This window comes from Drosophila takahashii, chromosome 3R, assembly GCF_030179915.1.
Source record: "Drosophila takahashii strain IR98-3 E-12201 chromosome 3R, DtakHiC1v2, whole genome shotgun sequence".
NCBI lineage: Eukaryota > Metazoa > Arthropoda > Insecta > Diptera > Drosophilidae > Drosophila > Drosophila takahashii.
The window spans coordinates 10252538-10267874 of NC_091681.1; the positions used below are offsets into that span (position 1 = coordinate 10252538).

General features: G+C 42.4%; 2 protein-coding genes across 7 annotated transcripts in view; one reads left to right on the forward strand and one right to left on the reverse strand.

Annotated features, from left to right (window-relative positions):
* Positions 1-9872, forward strand: part of smash (smallish) — a 60820-nt gene extending 50948 nt beyond the window's left edge. For 2 of the 6 annotated variants that reach the window (XM_044394744.2, XM_070217236.1), the window contains exons 11-15: positions 3401-4514; positions 5442-5815; positions 6332-7239; positions 7758-7933; positions 8509-9872. In XM_044394744.2, the coding sequence (XP_044250679.2) occupies positions 3401-4514; positions 5442-5815; positions 6332-7239; positions 7758-7933; positions 8509-8696 (2760 nt within the window). In that variant the 3' untranslated portion in view covers positions 8697-9872. Of the gene's footprint in view, positions 1-2052; positions 2111-2150; positions 2718-3400; positions 4515-5441; positions 5816-6331; positions 7240-7757; positions 7958-8173; positions 8257-8508 lie in introns of those variants that run through there. The other 4 variants (XM_070217239.1, XM_070217238.1, XM_070217237.1 and 1 more) reach the window with 4 other exon arrangements.
* Positions 9873-13869: 3997 nt separating this feature from the next.
* On the reverse strand, positions 13870-14938 carry eIF3f1 (eukaryotic translation initiation factor 3 subunit f1). The gene has a single exon (XM_017159923.3). The coding sequence runs from the start codon at positions 14837-14839 to the stop codon at positions 13997-13999; it is 843 nt and encodes a 280-aa protein (XP_017015412.1). The 5' UTR covers positions 14840-14938; the 3' UTR covers positions 13870-13996.
* Between the last annotated feature and the right edge of the window lie 399 nt (positions 14939-15337).

Below are 15337 nucleotides of genomic sequence, written 5' to 3' on the forward strand. Positions count from 1 at the left end.
GGCACCAGTGCCTGCCACTGGCTTCCAGGACATCAGCGAGGACGAGGTGCGGCGGTGTGATAGATCGAGTAAGAGCTCTCTAATCACAAACAGACCCAGCTCACCCATCGGCAGTGCCAGGGCAGCCCATTCGAAGGCGCTGATGGACACCTGCGAGCAGATCATTGCAGAGGAGCGACTGGCCAGCAGTCAGATGATGAAGACCTCGCTGCCGGAGTCCGGGGAAACCAAGGCTTCGACGCCACTACTAGGTCGCAGATCAAAGATTCCCATACCGAAGCCCTGCTGTATTTCTGCTTCGGGAAGTGATTCGATTAGTAGAGCGGGCTATGCACCAACTGCCTCGGGGAACATAGAGCAACCACTGATAGCTCGCACGCACCTGGTGGAAACGGAGATCAAGGTCAAGGAGATCTCCCCACCCAGCTCGCCCAAGCCTCAGCCACCCGCACCGCCCGTTAAGGAGAAGAAGGCCAAAAACATATTCGATTTCCTGCGCAGAAATTTCGGGCATCACGAGGAACCACAGCCTCATCCCACGCTCAACGAGACTCTCGAGAAGAAGGTGGTGCTCACTAGCACCAAGAGCGGCGTGGATGTGGTCAATGCGGATGAGTTCGTTCGGGTGGACAACTCGAAGTTCTATGTGGCCAGCGAAGGGGAGGACGAGGCAGCTCCGCCTCCTCTGCCCAAAACCCCAGCTCCCGTCAACATTGAGATACGAAAGAAGATCACTACGGATGAAATATTGGAGGAAAATACTACGGAACAGGCTTTGACCCAGGAGATCAGTGATTTGCTGGACGACGAGATCATGAAACTGGAGGCCTCTGGGGCCTCAACGCTGAAGAAATAGTAGAATCGGAGTAGAAGCCGCCTCCAGATCTTCAAGATTGGAGAGCTTAGACTTCCCTAGACTTCGGAGTGATACGTGATCTCTCCGCCGATTTACAAGATTTAAAAAGCTCTCAAGTGAACCGAATACCCCCATGACCTAAAATGGCTCTCTCATATCAAGCAAAAACGAAATGAGACATTCGGAAAATATGCAAAACAACTTGAACATTTTACATTGAAAAACAACGAATGATAATTTCAATCGAATTTATTTTTAACGAAACTATTTATTTTTCACCTGGTTTTTTGTTTTTTGCTATGAATTCTATTCACTTTTTATTTACATTTTGTTATGGGCTCAAGCTACGTAAGCTACAGTTTTTCTTTATCTAATATTATACCCCTACTAAACCCAAAAATTATGTATGAAAACAAAATTTGATTTTATATAAAGAATTGTCAAACATATGTTTTATGGTTATATATTTTATACACAAACATACACACAAAAACAAAAGAGGATCGAAAATTTATTCGCGCTAATACACAAAAGATTAATTGAAAACCTCAAAAGCATACCAAATAATATAAAAGAGGACCAATATTATAAATATGAGATATAATTGTTGTGCTATTTTATGAATAAACCTAAACTAAAATCGAAAACAAACTGATGAAACTCCAATATTGAAAAGAGATGTAAAAAGTGAAAATGTAGATGTAAATGTTCGCTCAATGTCGATAGAAATTGAACTGCTTGCACTGCTTGGCGGATGTAAAATTAATATTACATCGTGTAGAAGTAGACGGGGAATGAATGCATCTTACAAATGCGTATTACACATGTGTAAATTATGTGTAAAGTTCCATAATATGCATATTTAAAAGATATATTACTCTTTTGGAAAATGGTATTCACCCGATCCCGAACGTAATAGTTCCTTTAAGTATGTTGTTCCCACTCTATATACATTTATATCTGGAAATAGCCATGTCGTTAACAATGGATGGGGACAAAGCGATGGATCCTGATCCCCCTATGTACAAACAATCCCGAATATCCCCCTGGAATCCCAAACCCAATGCCAGAGGTTGAGGCTAACTATTTAAGGCTTTATTCTACATGCTATCTAATTCATTCACATATTTCTCTTACATGCCTTGCGCTCGTTTGTTGGCTATATAATGTAAAATATGACTTATCTATTAATGCAGTTACATAGTTTACATGCTTACTGCCAGCAAAAGTTGTTGCAAGTATACAATTTCCGAGGTAAGCGTTTCTCTCTATCTCATATCCCCTTGTTTGTGCCGTTCTGTTTGTTTTGTTTTGTGTCATTTCCGTTTGTTTGTTTGTTTGGTTGTCTCGCCCGTATTCGTACAAGTTTTTAGTTGCATTGCATGTTGCGTTTTACCCACTTAGCACCTATTTAAAATGCCAAAAGTCACTCATACGCCTAGTGGGGTTTCAGTTCAAATTCAGTGCGGCGCTGCATACTTTGGGGGGCCCGTAAAGGTGTACAAACCAAACCCCCTGCTGCAGACCCTGGAGTGCTGTCTCCGCAGTTTTTCCGCCCCATATATCGTCTCCTATTCTTTATCTAAACAAATCGTTTGGGTCGATTCAGCGCTGCAGCGCCTACGTTTAGTGTACTTTAAGCCCTCGACGGTATCGGTTCAGACGGGGCAGTATCTTTCGTACTAGGATTCACATATATACAGTTATATATGTCTGCCACGGGTTATCTTTACAGCACCCCGTAATAATATAATCGTGCGAATAATTCGCACTGGACGGTATCTAAAGTATGGCCCACAGATACGAAGCAAATCGATTGCAGCGCTCCAGTTCGTTAGATTGTTTCGATCAAAAACCAGGGGTAAGCGGCTCATTACCCATATTTGCTCAAGTGCTTCCCCTTGTATACAAAATCGGTTCTTGGAATCCCGTGAGAATTTATAAAAATCGGAAAGGCTGATAACGTCTCAAGTATGTTCGTAAATTTATTGAAGGGGCTAAAGAATGTCAAAAATTAGCAAAAGCGAATCAGTTCGTTTTTGGTTAGCTATAATTTAGTTGTCTTTCAGAGAGACACACGGATCAATCAAGAATATTTATTAATTATTCCAGGTAAAACTAAACATTTTTTTATTGTGACATTCGAAAGGTGACCTAAAATGTGCCAAGTTTGCTATTCTTCAAAACGGCTAAGCTATGGATTAGCTTAACTTATCTGACTTTTAGCTTATAGGTACTTCCCAGTTCCAATAATTTGAGATACTCTGCATTGGGTGGTTCTGTTCACCTGTGGCTTTAAATTCCTTATACCGAATTCTCGTTTTTTCTCAGTTGCTATTATTTTTGATTGAATTTCGCTGTAAATTATAATTAAATTTCGATATTTTTATTTATTTTCCTTAATTTGCAAGCCAGCCTTTGTTTGAACTAACTGACATTCATGCGATCCATGCGCATTCTTCTCTCTTTCTCTCTCTGTCATGCACGCTTTTGATGCTTTCTCGCTCGCTCGCCATGCCACGCCCACCTCATCCCGCCCCACAGATCAACGAAGCTCTTGAATTGGCGCTGCAAGCCATCGATCGCGAGGCGACAACCGAGCCAATGGACAAGGCACAACATCCAGAGGAGGAGGAGGAGGAGCAGCAGGAGGAGTTGGGGGGACAGCCAGAGGAGGAGGAGGAGCAAGAGGATCAGGAGGAGACGGAACAAGAGTCCCACGAGGACTCCCAGGGGGAATCACACACCGAGGGTGGGGAAATGCCAAATAAAACCGATGAGCAGAAGCAGGGGGAACGAGAGCCCATCTACGAGAATGTCAGCTCGACTATATCTATGCATGAAGTAGATAATGAACAGATAGCAGCGATGACGATAACCACACAGACCCAAGCGACGCGGAGGAGTCACAGGAGAAGCATTCCAAATAAGCAGCCCAGCAACAATAACAATAACGAGAATAATCAAAGCCCTAATCAAAGCAACAGCAGCAGCAATCAAAAAGAGAACAGCATGGCAGCAACTTCAGCCACCCCCGTGCCACCAGCAACACCTGGGGATGTGGAGCCCTACTACCAAGTGCCGAAGGCCACGGAGCCCTACTACGACGCCCCGAAGCATTTGAGACCCGTGCCCGTCTACGAGAACATCGAGATCTTCTACTCGGGCCTGGAGATCGGTCAGGGATCAGCGGGACCGGGAGCGCCGCTTGTGGGACTGATGGAGCCGCCCAAGGAGAAGCCACCGCCACCGCCCACCGAGAGGCCGCCGCCGATTCCAGCGGACGACGGGGGCCACGACGACGAGCTGGACGGCCTGGGCAGCAGCCTGGGACACAACACCGACACCTGGTCGTCGGACAACACCTACGAGACCATTTCGAACGGCACTCGCCGGCACCTTCAGGGACAGCTGGAGCCTGCCCAGCCATCGCCGCCCATCAAGCGGATGAACTCGACCAAGCGGATCAAGAAGGAGCTGCGCAACAAGCGCTCCAGCTTCCTGGGCATCGAGACCGACGGGGATTTGGACGACATGGAGACCTACCTGGAGCTCACCGTGGCCCCGCCGCCGGACATGGCGCAGCTCCTGCAGGAGGAGAGGCGTCTGGAGAAGCAGCTGTACATCAAGGCGGGTCTCTGCGACAGTTCCGACACAGGTAAGTCGATATATTGTCTATTAGAATAACGATGGGTGGGCGATGAGAAAACCGATACCGAAAGCCAACAGGGCATAAAAACGAAAGACGATAGCAATGAGCAAATCACCAGCTGGACGGGGAAGGGTGCCGACTGGGCCAGAGGGTAAAAGGTGGCCCCCATCTGCCCCAGCGAGGTTAAGTATAAATAATCCGTTTAGTGTGCGTGGCCCACGGAGCGGTCGCAGCTCTGCTGAGATGCTTCCCCATTCGGCTGTTGAACTAAATTCAATCGGTTTGTTATACTTTACATGTACTGGGATCAGATTTGGGATCGAAGCACCTATAGCTGAAAAATATAGGATTTATTTAAAGTCAGAAGGGAACCGTATGGGTTGGGTTAGCACTGCAATGCTTCTCAGAAGTAGTTACGTTTTTACTAGAAATCATAGATGACCAAGGAATTTAAAATTCCATACAGCATATACAGCATACAGGAAGAAATTTGTTGGAAAGAAATTCTGCTTAGACAATTTACCTCGATGGACGGTGTAAATTAAATTCGTTTCGAGTGCTCCAATTAATCTGCGTTCTCCAAAAAGTTCCCCGACGCAAGGATTCTGAGCAGCAGGACCTCAAAGTTTTTAAAATGCCAAAAATGGCAACTTTCAACTTTAATTCAATAAAATATTACCAGGATAAGATAAATTACATCAACATACCTTTAAAAACGAAGGGCGGGAACAATACTACTATTTTGACCGCGACTGTATGTATTTAAGGGAGGGATTAATAGTTGATTAACAGCTGTACGACACAGTAATTTATCTTTGGAAGACCTTAAAACTTTTGCCAAAGTTACAAAATCGAACTAACATTGTTATCTTAGCGAAAGTAACACAGTAATACTTAAATATAATCCCCTCATTTCGCTTATTCTTTCCCAAGGTGAAAGTCGCGACTCCGGAGTTTCTGAAAACCATTCCCGTCAGAGCAGTGAGCACTACACAAACTCCTCTGAGGAGAACGACACGCAGTCCGAAGCCACGCCCCCACCGCTGCCTCCGCCCCCGTCGTCCACCCAACTGGGCGAAGTCATCTACCAGAACGAGAGCCTCCTGGCTGCCCAGACACCTCTTCTCCAGACAGTCAAGGGCAACTCGGCCGAATCCTGGACGGAGTCGGCGACGGCGGCTGCGGCGGCCACCCAATCGCTGAGCGAAGCCACGGCGACGGCCAACGCCAAGATGCAGTCCATCGAGGACAAGATCCGGGAACAGGGCGAGGTGCTGCGGGTGGAACGGGAGCTGCTCCACTTTTCGGTGAGTACAATAAACTTATCAATATAATAGGTATACAACCCGACCAATTGAATTCTTAATTTGACCAATAAAATACGTAGTCACTATCACAACAACAACTGTTTTATAGTCGTTTTTAAAAGTTGTTTTATAGTTACCTAACTATTCGTATTGGTCAATTTTACTTTAATAATTAGCAACCCAAGACAAAATTAAAAGTTTCTACATGTAATAGAGTCCTGCACGAAACAGCATTTTTCAAGAAACATTTTTTACAAAAGGGTTGGAATGATTCGAAACATCAGATTTATAGATAAATGCCATAATAAATTTTTATAAATAAATTAAAGATGTTTATGTGCCATCCTCTTCTGAAGGCCATCCATTTCTAAAAAATTCGCGGTACTTATATTTTATCTATTTATCAAAACTTTTTTGAAAAATTTAATGCAACAAATAACCGCTGTTGGGAAAACCAGAAACAGAAACCATTCGATTGAACCGTTTTTGAAATTCAAATCTCTTATCCTTCCACAGCAGGAGGAGTTGAAGCGGCAGCGCGAGAACCTTCTGCTCCGCGAGAATCTGGCACGTCGAGAACTGCAGCACGGAGCAAAAATGCTAATGTCGAACAACCGGCGCTCTCTGCAGGATCTGCACCACGGCCTGGGCATCGGCAACGGCATGCTGAGTGCCTTCCAACCGCCGCAGCATATCCAGGCGCCCATGCCGCCTCCACATCCGCAGCAGATCTACGCCAATGTGCCGCAGCAGCAGCAGCAACAGGCGGCGATGTATGCATACCACCAGATGGACACGGACTACCGCAAGTCCATGTCGGATCTGAACGAGTTCTCCAACCGCCTGATGCTGCCACCCACGCCGCCCACCAAGCCGTTGAGGGCGATGCAAATGAACGCCAATGGCCATGGCCTGGAGCCGGACTATGCGGTTAGCACGAGGCAGCGCCAGCCGCCGGTTCCCTATGGCGGATCTCTGGTGAAGATCGCCGGGGCGCCAATGCCTCCTCGGATCCCTGGTCCCGGATATCCCGTTCAAGCGTCGGCAGCCGCCGCCTACCATCACCAGTCGGCTCAGAACCTGAGCAATATGTCCAGGAACACCTTGCTCGCCCTGAGCGCCACTCCCAAGCCCAAGTACACGGACGGATGGGTGCAGGTGCAGCAGCGCAAGAGCTACGACCAGGCCAGCGATCCGGCTTGGCTGTCCGCCCAGCAGCAGAAGCGCAAGTCCATGCCGGACTACGGCGGAGCCCTGTACAACAACAACCACTGGCTGCTCCAGGAGGCGGAGCAGCGGCGGATCGAGCAGCTCAATCGTCGCTCGATGCCGGCCAGCAAGTCGAAGGGCAAGCCGCTGCCCGACTCCATCATCCAAACGCTGACGGAACGGGTCCAGAGCAAAGGCATCGGCGATCGAAAGCGGTGAGTAGCCAAGGTCGATTCGATTTGTGCTAGTGTTGGGTAAAACTGCTCATTTGGGTGAACATGTTCACTTGTTTTTTTTTTCCCCAATGAGTCAACTCACTCAGTTTGCTCACTTGTTTATTTACATGTTCACTTGATCAATTGTTCACTTGTTCACTTGCTCTCTTGTTCACTTGTTCTGTCCTTAACTTTTTCACTGGCTCTGAGAAAGCAGCACATTGTCTGTAAACCCGTATGCAAAATGCATCCTAAAAGTAAAAAAAAAATCTTTTTGTGCCAAAAACAGCAAGAGAGCAACTGAGCGAGTGAACTAAAAAGATCAAATAAGAGAGCAAAACTGAACAAGTGAACAAAAAAGAGCGAGTGAGCAAAAACGAACAAGTGAACAATAAAGAACAAGTTCGAAGGAACATGTTCACTCACTCAGTTTAGTGAGCCACTCTTTTTTGTTCACTAACTCTTGAGCAACCCAACACCAATGTGTGCTATCGTTATAACCAATCTCTCACCAACAGCTTCGATGGCAACGGCAACTACAGCCAGGTCAACGGCAACTCCAATGTCTACCAGCAGCAGACGCAGCAGCAGCAGCAACAGCAGAAGACCAACATCACGAACGGCAGCAGCAGCCAGGAGAAGGTGCTCAGCGTCAGTGGCAAGAAGAAGTGCTCCCATTGCGGCGACGAATTAGGTAAACTTTGCTACTACGTTGGTTGTGAGTGTTGCGTTATTCTTTATTTCCCGAAACCCCACTTCTATATCGTTCATCGTTGAGAACATCTTCTAGGCTTGTTGTCACAGCGAGCATCACAAGAATAACACGCACTCGGACTCACTAGTGTTCTGTCGATCATCAAATGCTTTCCTCCTTCTTGTACCTGTATATTCTTTACCAATAAGTTTCTATATCTCACTTACATGTCTGAGACAGATCTGGGCTGCACGCACGACAATTGTCGACAAGTGCACAAAGCGCTCAAATATATTGTTTGGGTGTAATTTTAAAAGACTTAATTAACGTAGTTAAATCATAACTAAGCGAAATTTTAATATTTAAGGTATTTTATGGTGATGGTTTTTATAATACTAAAAAAAAATCTTGGGATCGGAACGTAAGATTTGTTAAATTGGAAAAATATTAGTTTGAAATTTAATTGAATGGCTAAATAAGAAAAATAAAATAGTTTTCCGCCCCACGGTTTTTTATTACTGTGCATCTACAATAAATTTCTGTAACTAATTTTCAAACTTGCTCATTTCGAACAGGTCGCGGCGCTGCCATGATCATCGAGTCGCTGCTGCTCTTCTACCACATCAACTGCTTCAAGTGCTGCGTCTGCCACGTCCAACTGGGCGATGGCCTCAATGGAACCGATGTCCGGGTCCGGAATCACAAGCTGCATTGCCAGAACTGCTACTCCAGCGATGATGGCATCAAGTTCAGCTGCGTCTAGCTGAATCCTTGCCAAGGAAACGGAAGTCAATTCAAAGTCGGAAGTGGGGGTTGTTGTTGTTCTTGTTGCTATTGCAACATTGATTGTTGTTGTTGTACTAGTAATATATAGATACTAACTACTGACGTAATTCGCATATACACTGCATACATATATCCATGTTGAAAACAAAGTCAAAAGCAAAACGTTTCAGATTAGTGTTAATCGCTTCTATATAAGTACGAAATTTTTTGATGTCTGCATTGCTTTTTGACTCAGATTTTAACTTTTTATATACGATATTCTACATGTTTGAAAATCCGACGTTATACATACATACACACAAAAAAAAAACTTGGTAAAATCAACTGTAATAATTGTCAAACAGGCCCCAACCAGCAAAATTGTCAATTCTACTAAGTAAATTGTCATTTCACAACAACAAAATACACACCATTAGCAAAGGCACAAACCCAAAGCAAAAACAAAATACACGTAACTATTTTAATAGTTACGTAACTAACTTTGTTGGTCAATTTTACCAAGCAAATTTTTTTGTGTGTATGTAAAAGCCAAGCTCTCTGAAAGTTTACGCCAAGTGGAAGTAAAATTTCAAAATGCGATTTAAATGTGTGTTGAAGATTACTAGACAAAAATATAAAACAAAAAAGAAAAAATTTCTATGAACGTTGTTAAAATTTTGAAATTGTATATTGCCCACATATATATGTATATCTACAGACATATAACAAATTGTACATTATTTTATACCAATACTGTCGTTTTCTCTTTTCGCGTACGAGTTTTCGGTCGCTTCTAAATCTAACGTTACTGTGTTCTATCTTTACTACACGCCTCAGCCCACATAAAATACCTAACGACGTATCCAATGTACCTAAAATTATATACAAATACCTATCCATACGCAACACACTAACATAAGAACATATTATTATATACCTACATACTACATGAGATGTGCATATAACGTGAATGATTTAATTTCTAATTGTCGTTATTCTTATTTATTGTAATTAAGCATATGAATCAAAAATATGTATATTCTATACACTTCTTGAATTTTATCATTAACTTTTAAACTTGATCGGTATATGAATATTTTTTCTGTATAAATACATCAAAGAATACATTTGAATTTCGCTTAGTTATAAAATAAAGTATTTCAAAGATGAAAAATCTGGCTGTTTCACACTCTTTTTTCAAGGGAAATAAGCAGACATCTTAACAACTATAACTTTTATGAATAACACTAAAAAAAAAAGAGGTAAGATAGCTGTGCTTTTAAATGGCTTCTACTTGAGGAAAATTTCAACAGGAGTTGAAATGCATGTGTTGCCAAGTCTTGCCAATAAGGTCATAACCTGAAGCATGGTAAAATTATACAAGGTGGTCTCGTTAGCAGTCTGTTAACAATACTCACAGCAAGGACGAGAATCCTCTCAGTTCTGCGTAGTAATTAAAAGAGTTAAAGTGGTTTTTCCCCTTTCTTTAAAATTCTATGAAAACCAAGAAAGCTTTGGCTTCGGAAACACTAAAAAAATTAAAATTCCAGAGTAGAAACGAATACAATAAAAACCAAAGAACCTATAAGAACTATAGCGTTCTCTCTTGTTTTTCCAAAAAAGTTGAAACGAACTAAAATTAAATGAATTGTCTCATGCTGGTGGTATCGGTAGGAAAGTTATATAAAAATTTGAATATCTGTAACAGTATTACAAATAAAACATATTTTCTATAAATCCCAGATCCTAACTTTTAACCAACTTGTTTTTTGTATATTTTAATACACAATGGAACATCCAAAATTTACCTCGATCGATGCTATATTTTTGAATTCGTTACGAATTCCTAAGTTAAACTGCGTTTTTCAAAAAGTTCCCCGACGCAAGGATTTTTAGTACAAGGACCTTAAAATTCGAAAAATGCTGAAATTGGCCCACTTTCCGAAGGTATCACAGGCAATCGGATTCATGGTAAAGTTTTTTAAAAGGTACACTCTTTATCTTTCAAACCCCATACTAAGAATAATTTAAGGATTTTTTTGGAAGGGAAAAACGAATTCAAGAAAACATAGTCAAAAAACATAAAAGCATACAGCTGCGTTCAAAATAGTAGTAGAGTTGCCGCCCTGTGTTTTTTAAAGTTTGTTGTTGTTATTTATATTTTTCTGGTGATATTGTATTGATTACACAGGCCGACAAAATGTGACATGGGTCGGTGTCCAGGCCTGCCACCATTTTATTTCGATAAATGAGACTTTTCTAAGCATAAGTTGCCACTACGCCTATAGTCCATCAGCTCTGGTATTTGCGGTATCTTTAATTTAAGAAAATCACAAATTTTCTTCGTCTTTTGTGATATATCTTCAAGAGTGGTCAACCAATTTTGGTAATCTTTTCGGAATTAAATAGTTACATGTCTCTTTTATACGGTCGTTTTGGAAAATTCAATCTAACTGAACCACAAGAGAAGGTGGGCGCATTTAAAATTTTAAAGTCACAGCAAAGTTAAAAAATCCTCATTTGTGAACAGCATTTAAAAATTAAATAAAAATATTTTCTTCTACAATGCATTTTTGATCCAAAGACACCTTATGTCCCTAATTTTTAGGACACTCATCAGGCTTTTGTGTATTGTTTAGGAATTTTTAAAATTGTTTTTCTTACTTCCTTCACAGTGACAATTCACAAACAGTGCCCAAACCTGTCACAATTTTAAATATCATAATTCTAAACGATCTAAGTAGTTTTGCTTTGAGTATAAGCACATGAGCGTAGCCTACTAATCTTTGGGGGCTGAAATGCTTGAAGTGTAATCCCCCTCCAGCTTTTAGCTTACGCCCATGTATAAATATTTTTAAAGCAAGGGTCACTTGTGCTTAAAAACAGTTATGAGTTACGTAAAATAGTGACAGGTTTGGGCACTGTTTGTGAATCGTCACAGTGAAGGAAGTAAGAAAAACAATTTTAAAAATTCCAAAACAATACACAAAAACCTGATGAGTGTCCTTAAAATTAGGGACATAAGGTGTCTTTGGATCAAAAATGCATTGTAGAAGAAAATATTTTTATTTAATTTTTAAACGCTGTTCACAAATGAAGATTTTTAAACTTTGCTGTGATTTTTAAATTTTAAATGCGCCCACCTTCTCTTGTGGTTCAGTTAGATTGAATTTTCCAAAACGACCGTATAAAAGAGACATGTAACTATTTAATTCCGAAAAGATTACCAAAATTGGTTGACCACTCTTGAAGATATATCCCAAAAGACGAAGAAAATTTGTGATTTTCTTAAATTAAAGATACCGCAAATACCAGAGCTGATGGACTATAGGCGTAGTGGCAACTTAGGGGCTGTCCATATATTACGTAATCACCTAGGGGGGGGGAGGGGGTCATTGAAATGATTATGTTTGATTACATGGGGAGGGGGGGGTCTTGTACAATGATTACGTAATCATTTTATATTAATTTTTTTATTTAAAGAATTTATTTAAAAACTTTTTTCCTTTAATTATATCTACAAACCAGGGACCAAAAATAAGTGTTATTGTAAATTTTTCATACAAAAAAATCAAAAAATAACAGTTATTCCTTGAGTTTTACTTTACAAATCAGAAAATAACTGTTAAAGTGTGATTTTTAAAATAAAACTTATAACAGTTACGGTCCCTGCTACAAACTTAAATAGGAAAGCAAAGAAAAAATTTTTGTAGTGGCTGGGCGGCGAAAAAAATAATGTTTAGTGGTTCAATCACACGAAGGACGCGAAGATCTGGAATGGCTTGACGAAGAGTATGTTGGGGATAATATCAGCGTAGACAAACCGAATGTGTCATACCAAACTTCATTTATAAACAATATTAAAGATTGGGTTGCATCTCCGTTTGAATCCACAAATTAAAACAAAAAAATTTTATTCTGGGGATTACGTAATCATTGTGCAAGGGGGGGGGGGGGGGGGGGGGGGGGGGGTTTTATTGAATGATTACGTTTGATCACCAGGGGGGGGAGGGGGTCAAAAATCACCAAAAACGTGATTACGTAATATATGGACAGCCCCTTATGCTTAGAAAAGCCTCATTTATCGAAATAAAATGGTGGCAGGCCTGGACATCGACCCATGTCACATTTTGTCGGCCTGTGTTATAATTGTATTATAAGACTAATTGGACAAAAAAAGTTACAACAACAAACTTTTACAAACTTCAACAATATAGCATTCATCGAGGTAAATTTAAAAAGCATTAATTTTGTTGCACAGTGTAATCAATGTTAAACTTGGTTGTTTTTTCCTTTAATTTATAATATTTGTGTCCACAATGCCCTAGCTAACTCTTACGATAAATTGCAGTCGATTGTCACTCAGTTTAGCCAGGTCAAAACCTGGATCTAATAGATCAGTCGACTTAAAAATTTCGGAAAGAGCAAACTATCAGTTCTGAATGATCGCAATAAGTTGTTGGTGATGCACATTTAGGAGATGCGAGAGATGCAGTTCATCAGCATTAAGGGCCAAGAACAACTTAGCCCTGAGCTGGACCAGGGCTAGCTATACAAGCTATAGAACAGAGTCAGAGGGAAAACTATAAGTGGCAGATGCTTGATTACATGGAGGTCATCGATTAAGCAGGTTAACGGCGAGGCTGATGCGGAGCGACTGCTGTCCCAACTCAAGAACGAGAATTTCCCCTTTTTAATTATATCAACGAGCTGAGTCTTGAAGAAGAGGTGCTGAACTACAGGATGAAAATAATTAAAAATCTTTTGTGATGGCTTTTTGGGAACTAAACACAAAAAAATTTGCTTGGTAAAATTGACCAACAAAGATAGTCACGTAACTATTAAAATAGTTACGTGTATTTTGTTTTTGCTTGGGGTTTGTGTCTTTGCTAATTGTGTGTATTTTGTTGTTGTGAAATGACTATTTACTTAGTAGAATTGACAATTTTGCTGGTTGGGGCCTGTTTGACAATTATTAAAGTTGATTTTACCAAGTTTTTTTTTTGTGTGTAATTATGTTCGCCCAATAATTACTAATTGGTAATCGCTTTATAGACTTTTCCCAAGCTTCAGTGACAACCCTCTAGGGAGAGGAATCAATTAATTAAGAAAGTTGTCAATTCATTCAGAATAAATACAAACACTTTCCGATTATCCATATACGATACACATTTTTGGTTTTCTGGCAGACCGAGGAGTTTATTATCCAGACCCGTTGATAGAAAACACAATCCAATACAATCTGAATTTACAATTTCGCCCTTAGTAGATATCCCCACTTCACCATCAAACGCCCTTCTAGGCGGTGGGCAGGAAGGTGAGCTTCTCGTTGAGCTGCAGCTGTGTTTTGATGAGCTGGGAGAGCGTGATGACCAGCAGGAGGTTGCGCACGTTGGCGTTGAACATTTGGGTGAACTGCTCGTGGGTCATGTGCGGCACGGAGTGGATGAGGTCGAGCAGCTGGCGGCCAACAGCGTTGTCCGGGGTCACCTTGTGGGCGATCACGTCGTCGACGTACTTGAGGATCAGGTCCAGCAGGGACTGCAGCTTCGTGGAGGCCTCTGAGATCTGGGCCAGGTCCAGCATGGGCGGCACGGTCTTGGGCCGATGGGCGGGCGACACGCCCACGGTCTTCTGCAGCAGCTTGAGTCCGAAGGTCTCCGGCTCGTAGCTGGTCAGCTCGACGGGAATGGGTGTGAACATGCAGCCGCTCTTGCCGCCGGGCACTCCCAGCTGTATGCAGACGTAGGCGCGGAGCCCCATGCGTCCACCCTGGAGCGAGGTGTCCACGGTGAGATGCACCGGGTTGTTGCACTCGCGGGCGTAGTACTCGTGGATCACAGAGCTGTGGTTCGTCACGTCGTTGCCGGTGGCCCACCAGCCCACCACGCTCTCGTTGGAGTTCACCTTGCGGTTGAGGTCGTACATGTCCAGGGCGTAGCTCAGTTCCGCCTCCACCTGGTCGTCGTGCTCCTTGTGCGGCACACAGAAGCAGTTGGTCACCTCCACCACCCCCTTGTCCACTGAGCCGAGCAGCGTGCCGATGACGCGGTGCGAGTCCGCGTTCCTCCGCTCGAAGGCGTCCACCACCTGGAAAAGCACCACCGGGTGCACGCGAACGGTCAGATTGAGGGCCGACATTGTTGTTCCTGCTGGCGAAGATTTGCAAGGGAAATTTCCGCAAAAATTTCTACTCAGCCACGCTGCGAGTATGTGTTAGGGATGCAAGAAAGGGTTTATCGATAGTGCGGGTGGCGGGCGATGGTTTTTCGCCCATCGACCGGGGGCTTATCGATAGCGGCCAGCCGAAATATCGAGTGTGGTAACAATTGGTCGTGTATATCGATAGGGCGCGGGTTTTAAAATTTATTTACAAGCATTTGGTAAATAATTCGGTTTCACTACAAAGTTAAAGAAATCGTATTTTCTCTGTGTAAACGGACATTACAGTTTTAAAAAATCGTGGACATTTAGTCAACTAAACCCTTTGTAGCCTAGAGCTACTTTGCTGAAAAATTACATTTAGGCCTGTTCTCTCGACCTCAAGTTAAATTTAAAGTGGGGTTAAAACCTTAAGAATGTATGGGAATAAAGAGCTTGCAGAATTCTTTCAATTTAACATGCGGACGAGAAATCTGC

What these genes read in the sequence shown, in the direction of transcription:
- eIF3f1 (XM_017159923.3), bottom strand. Translation starts at nt 14,839, where the DNA reads ATGTCGGCCCTCAATCTGACCGTTCGCGTGCACCCGGTGGTGCTTTTC.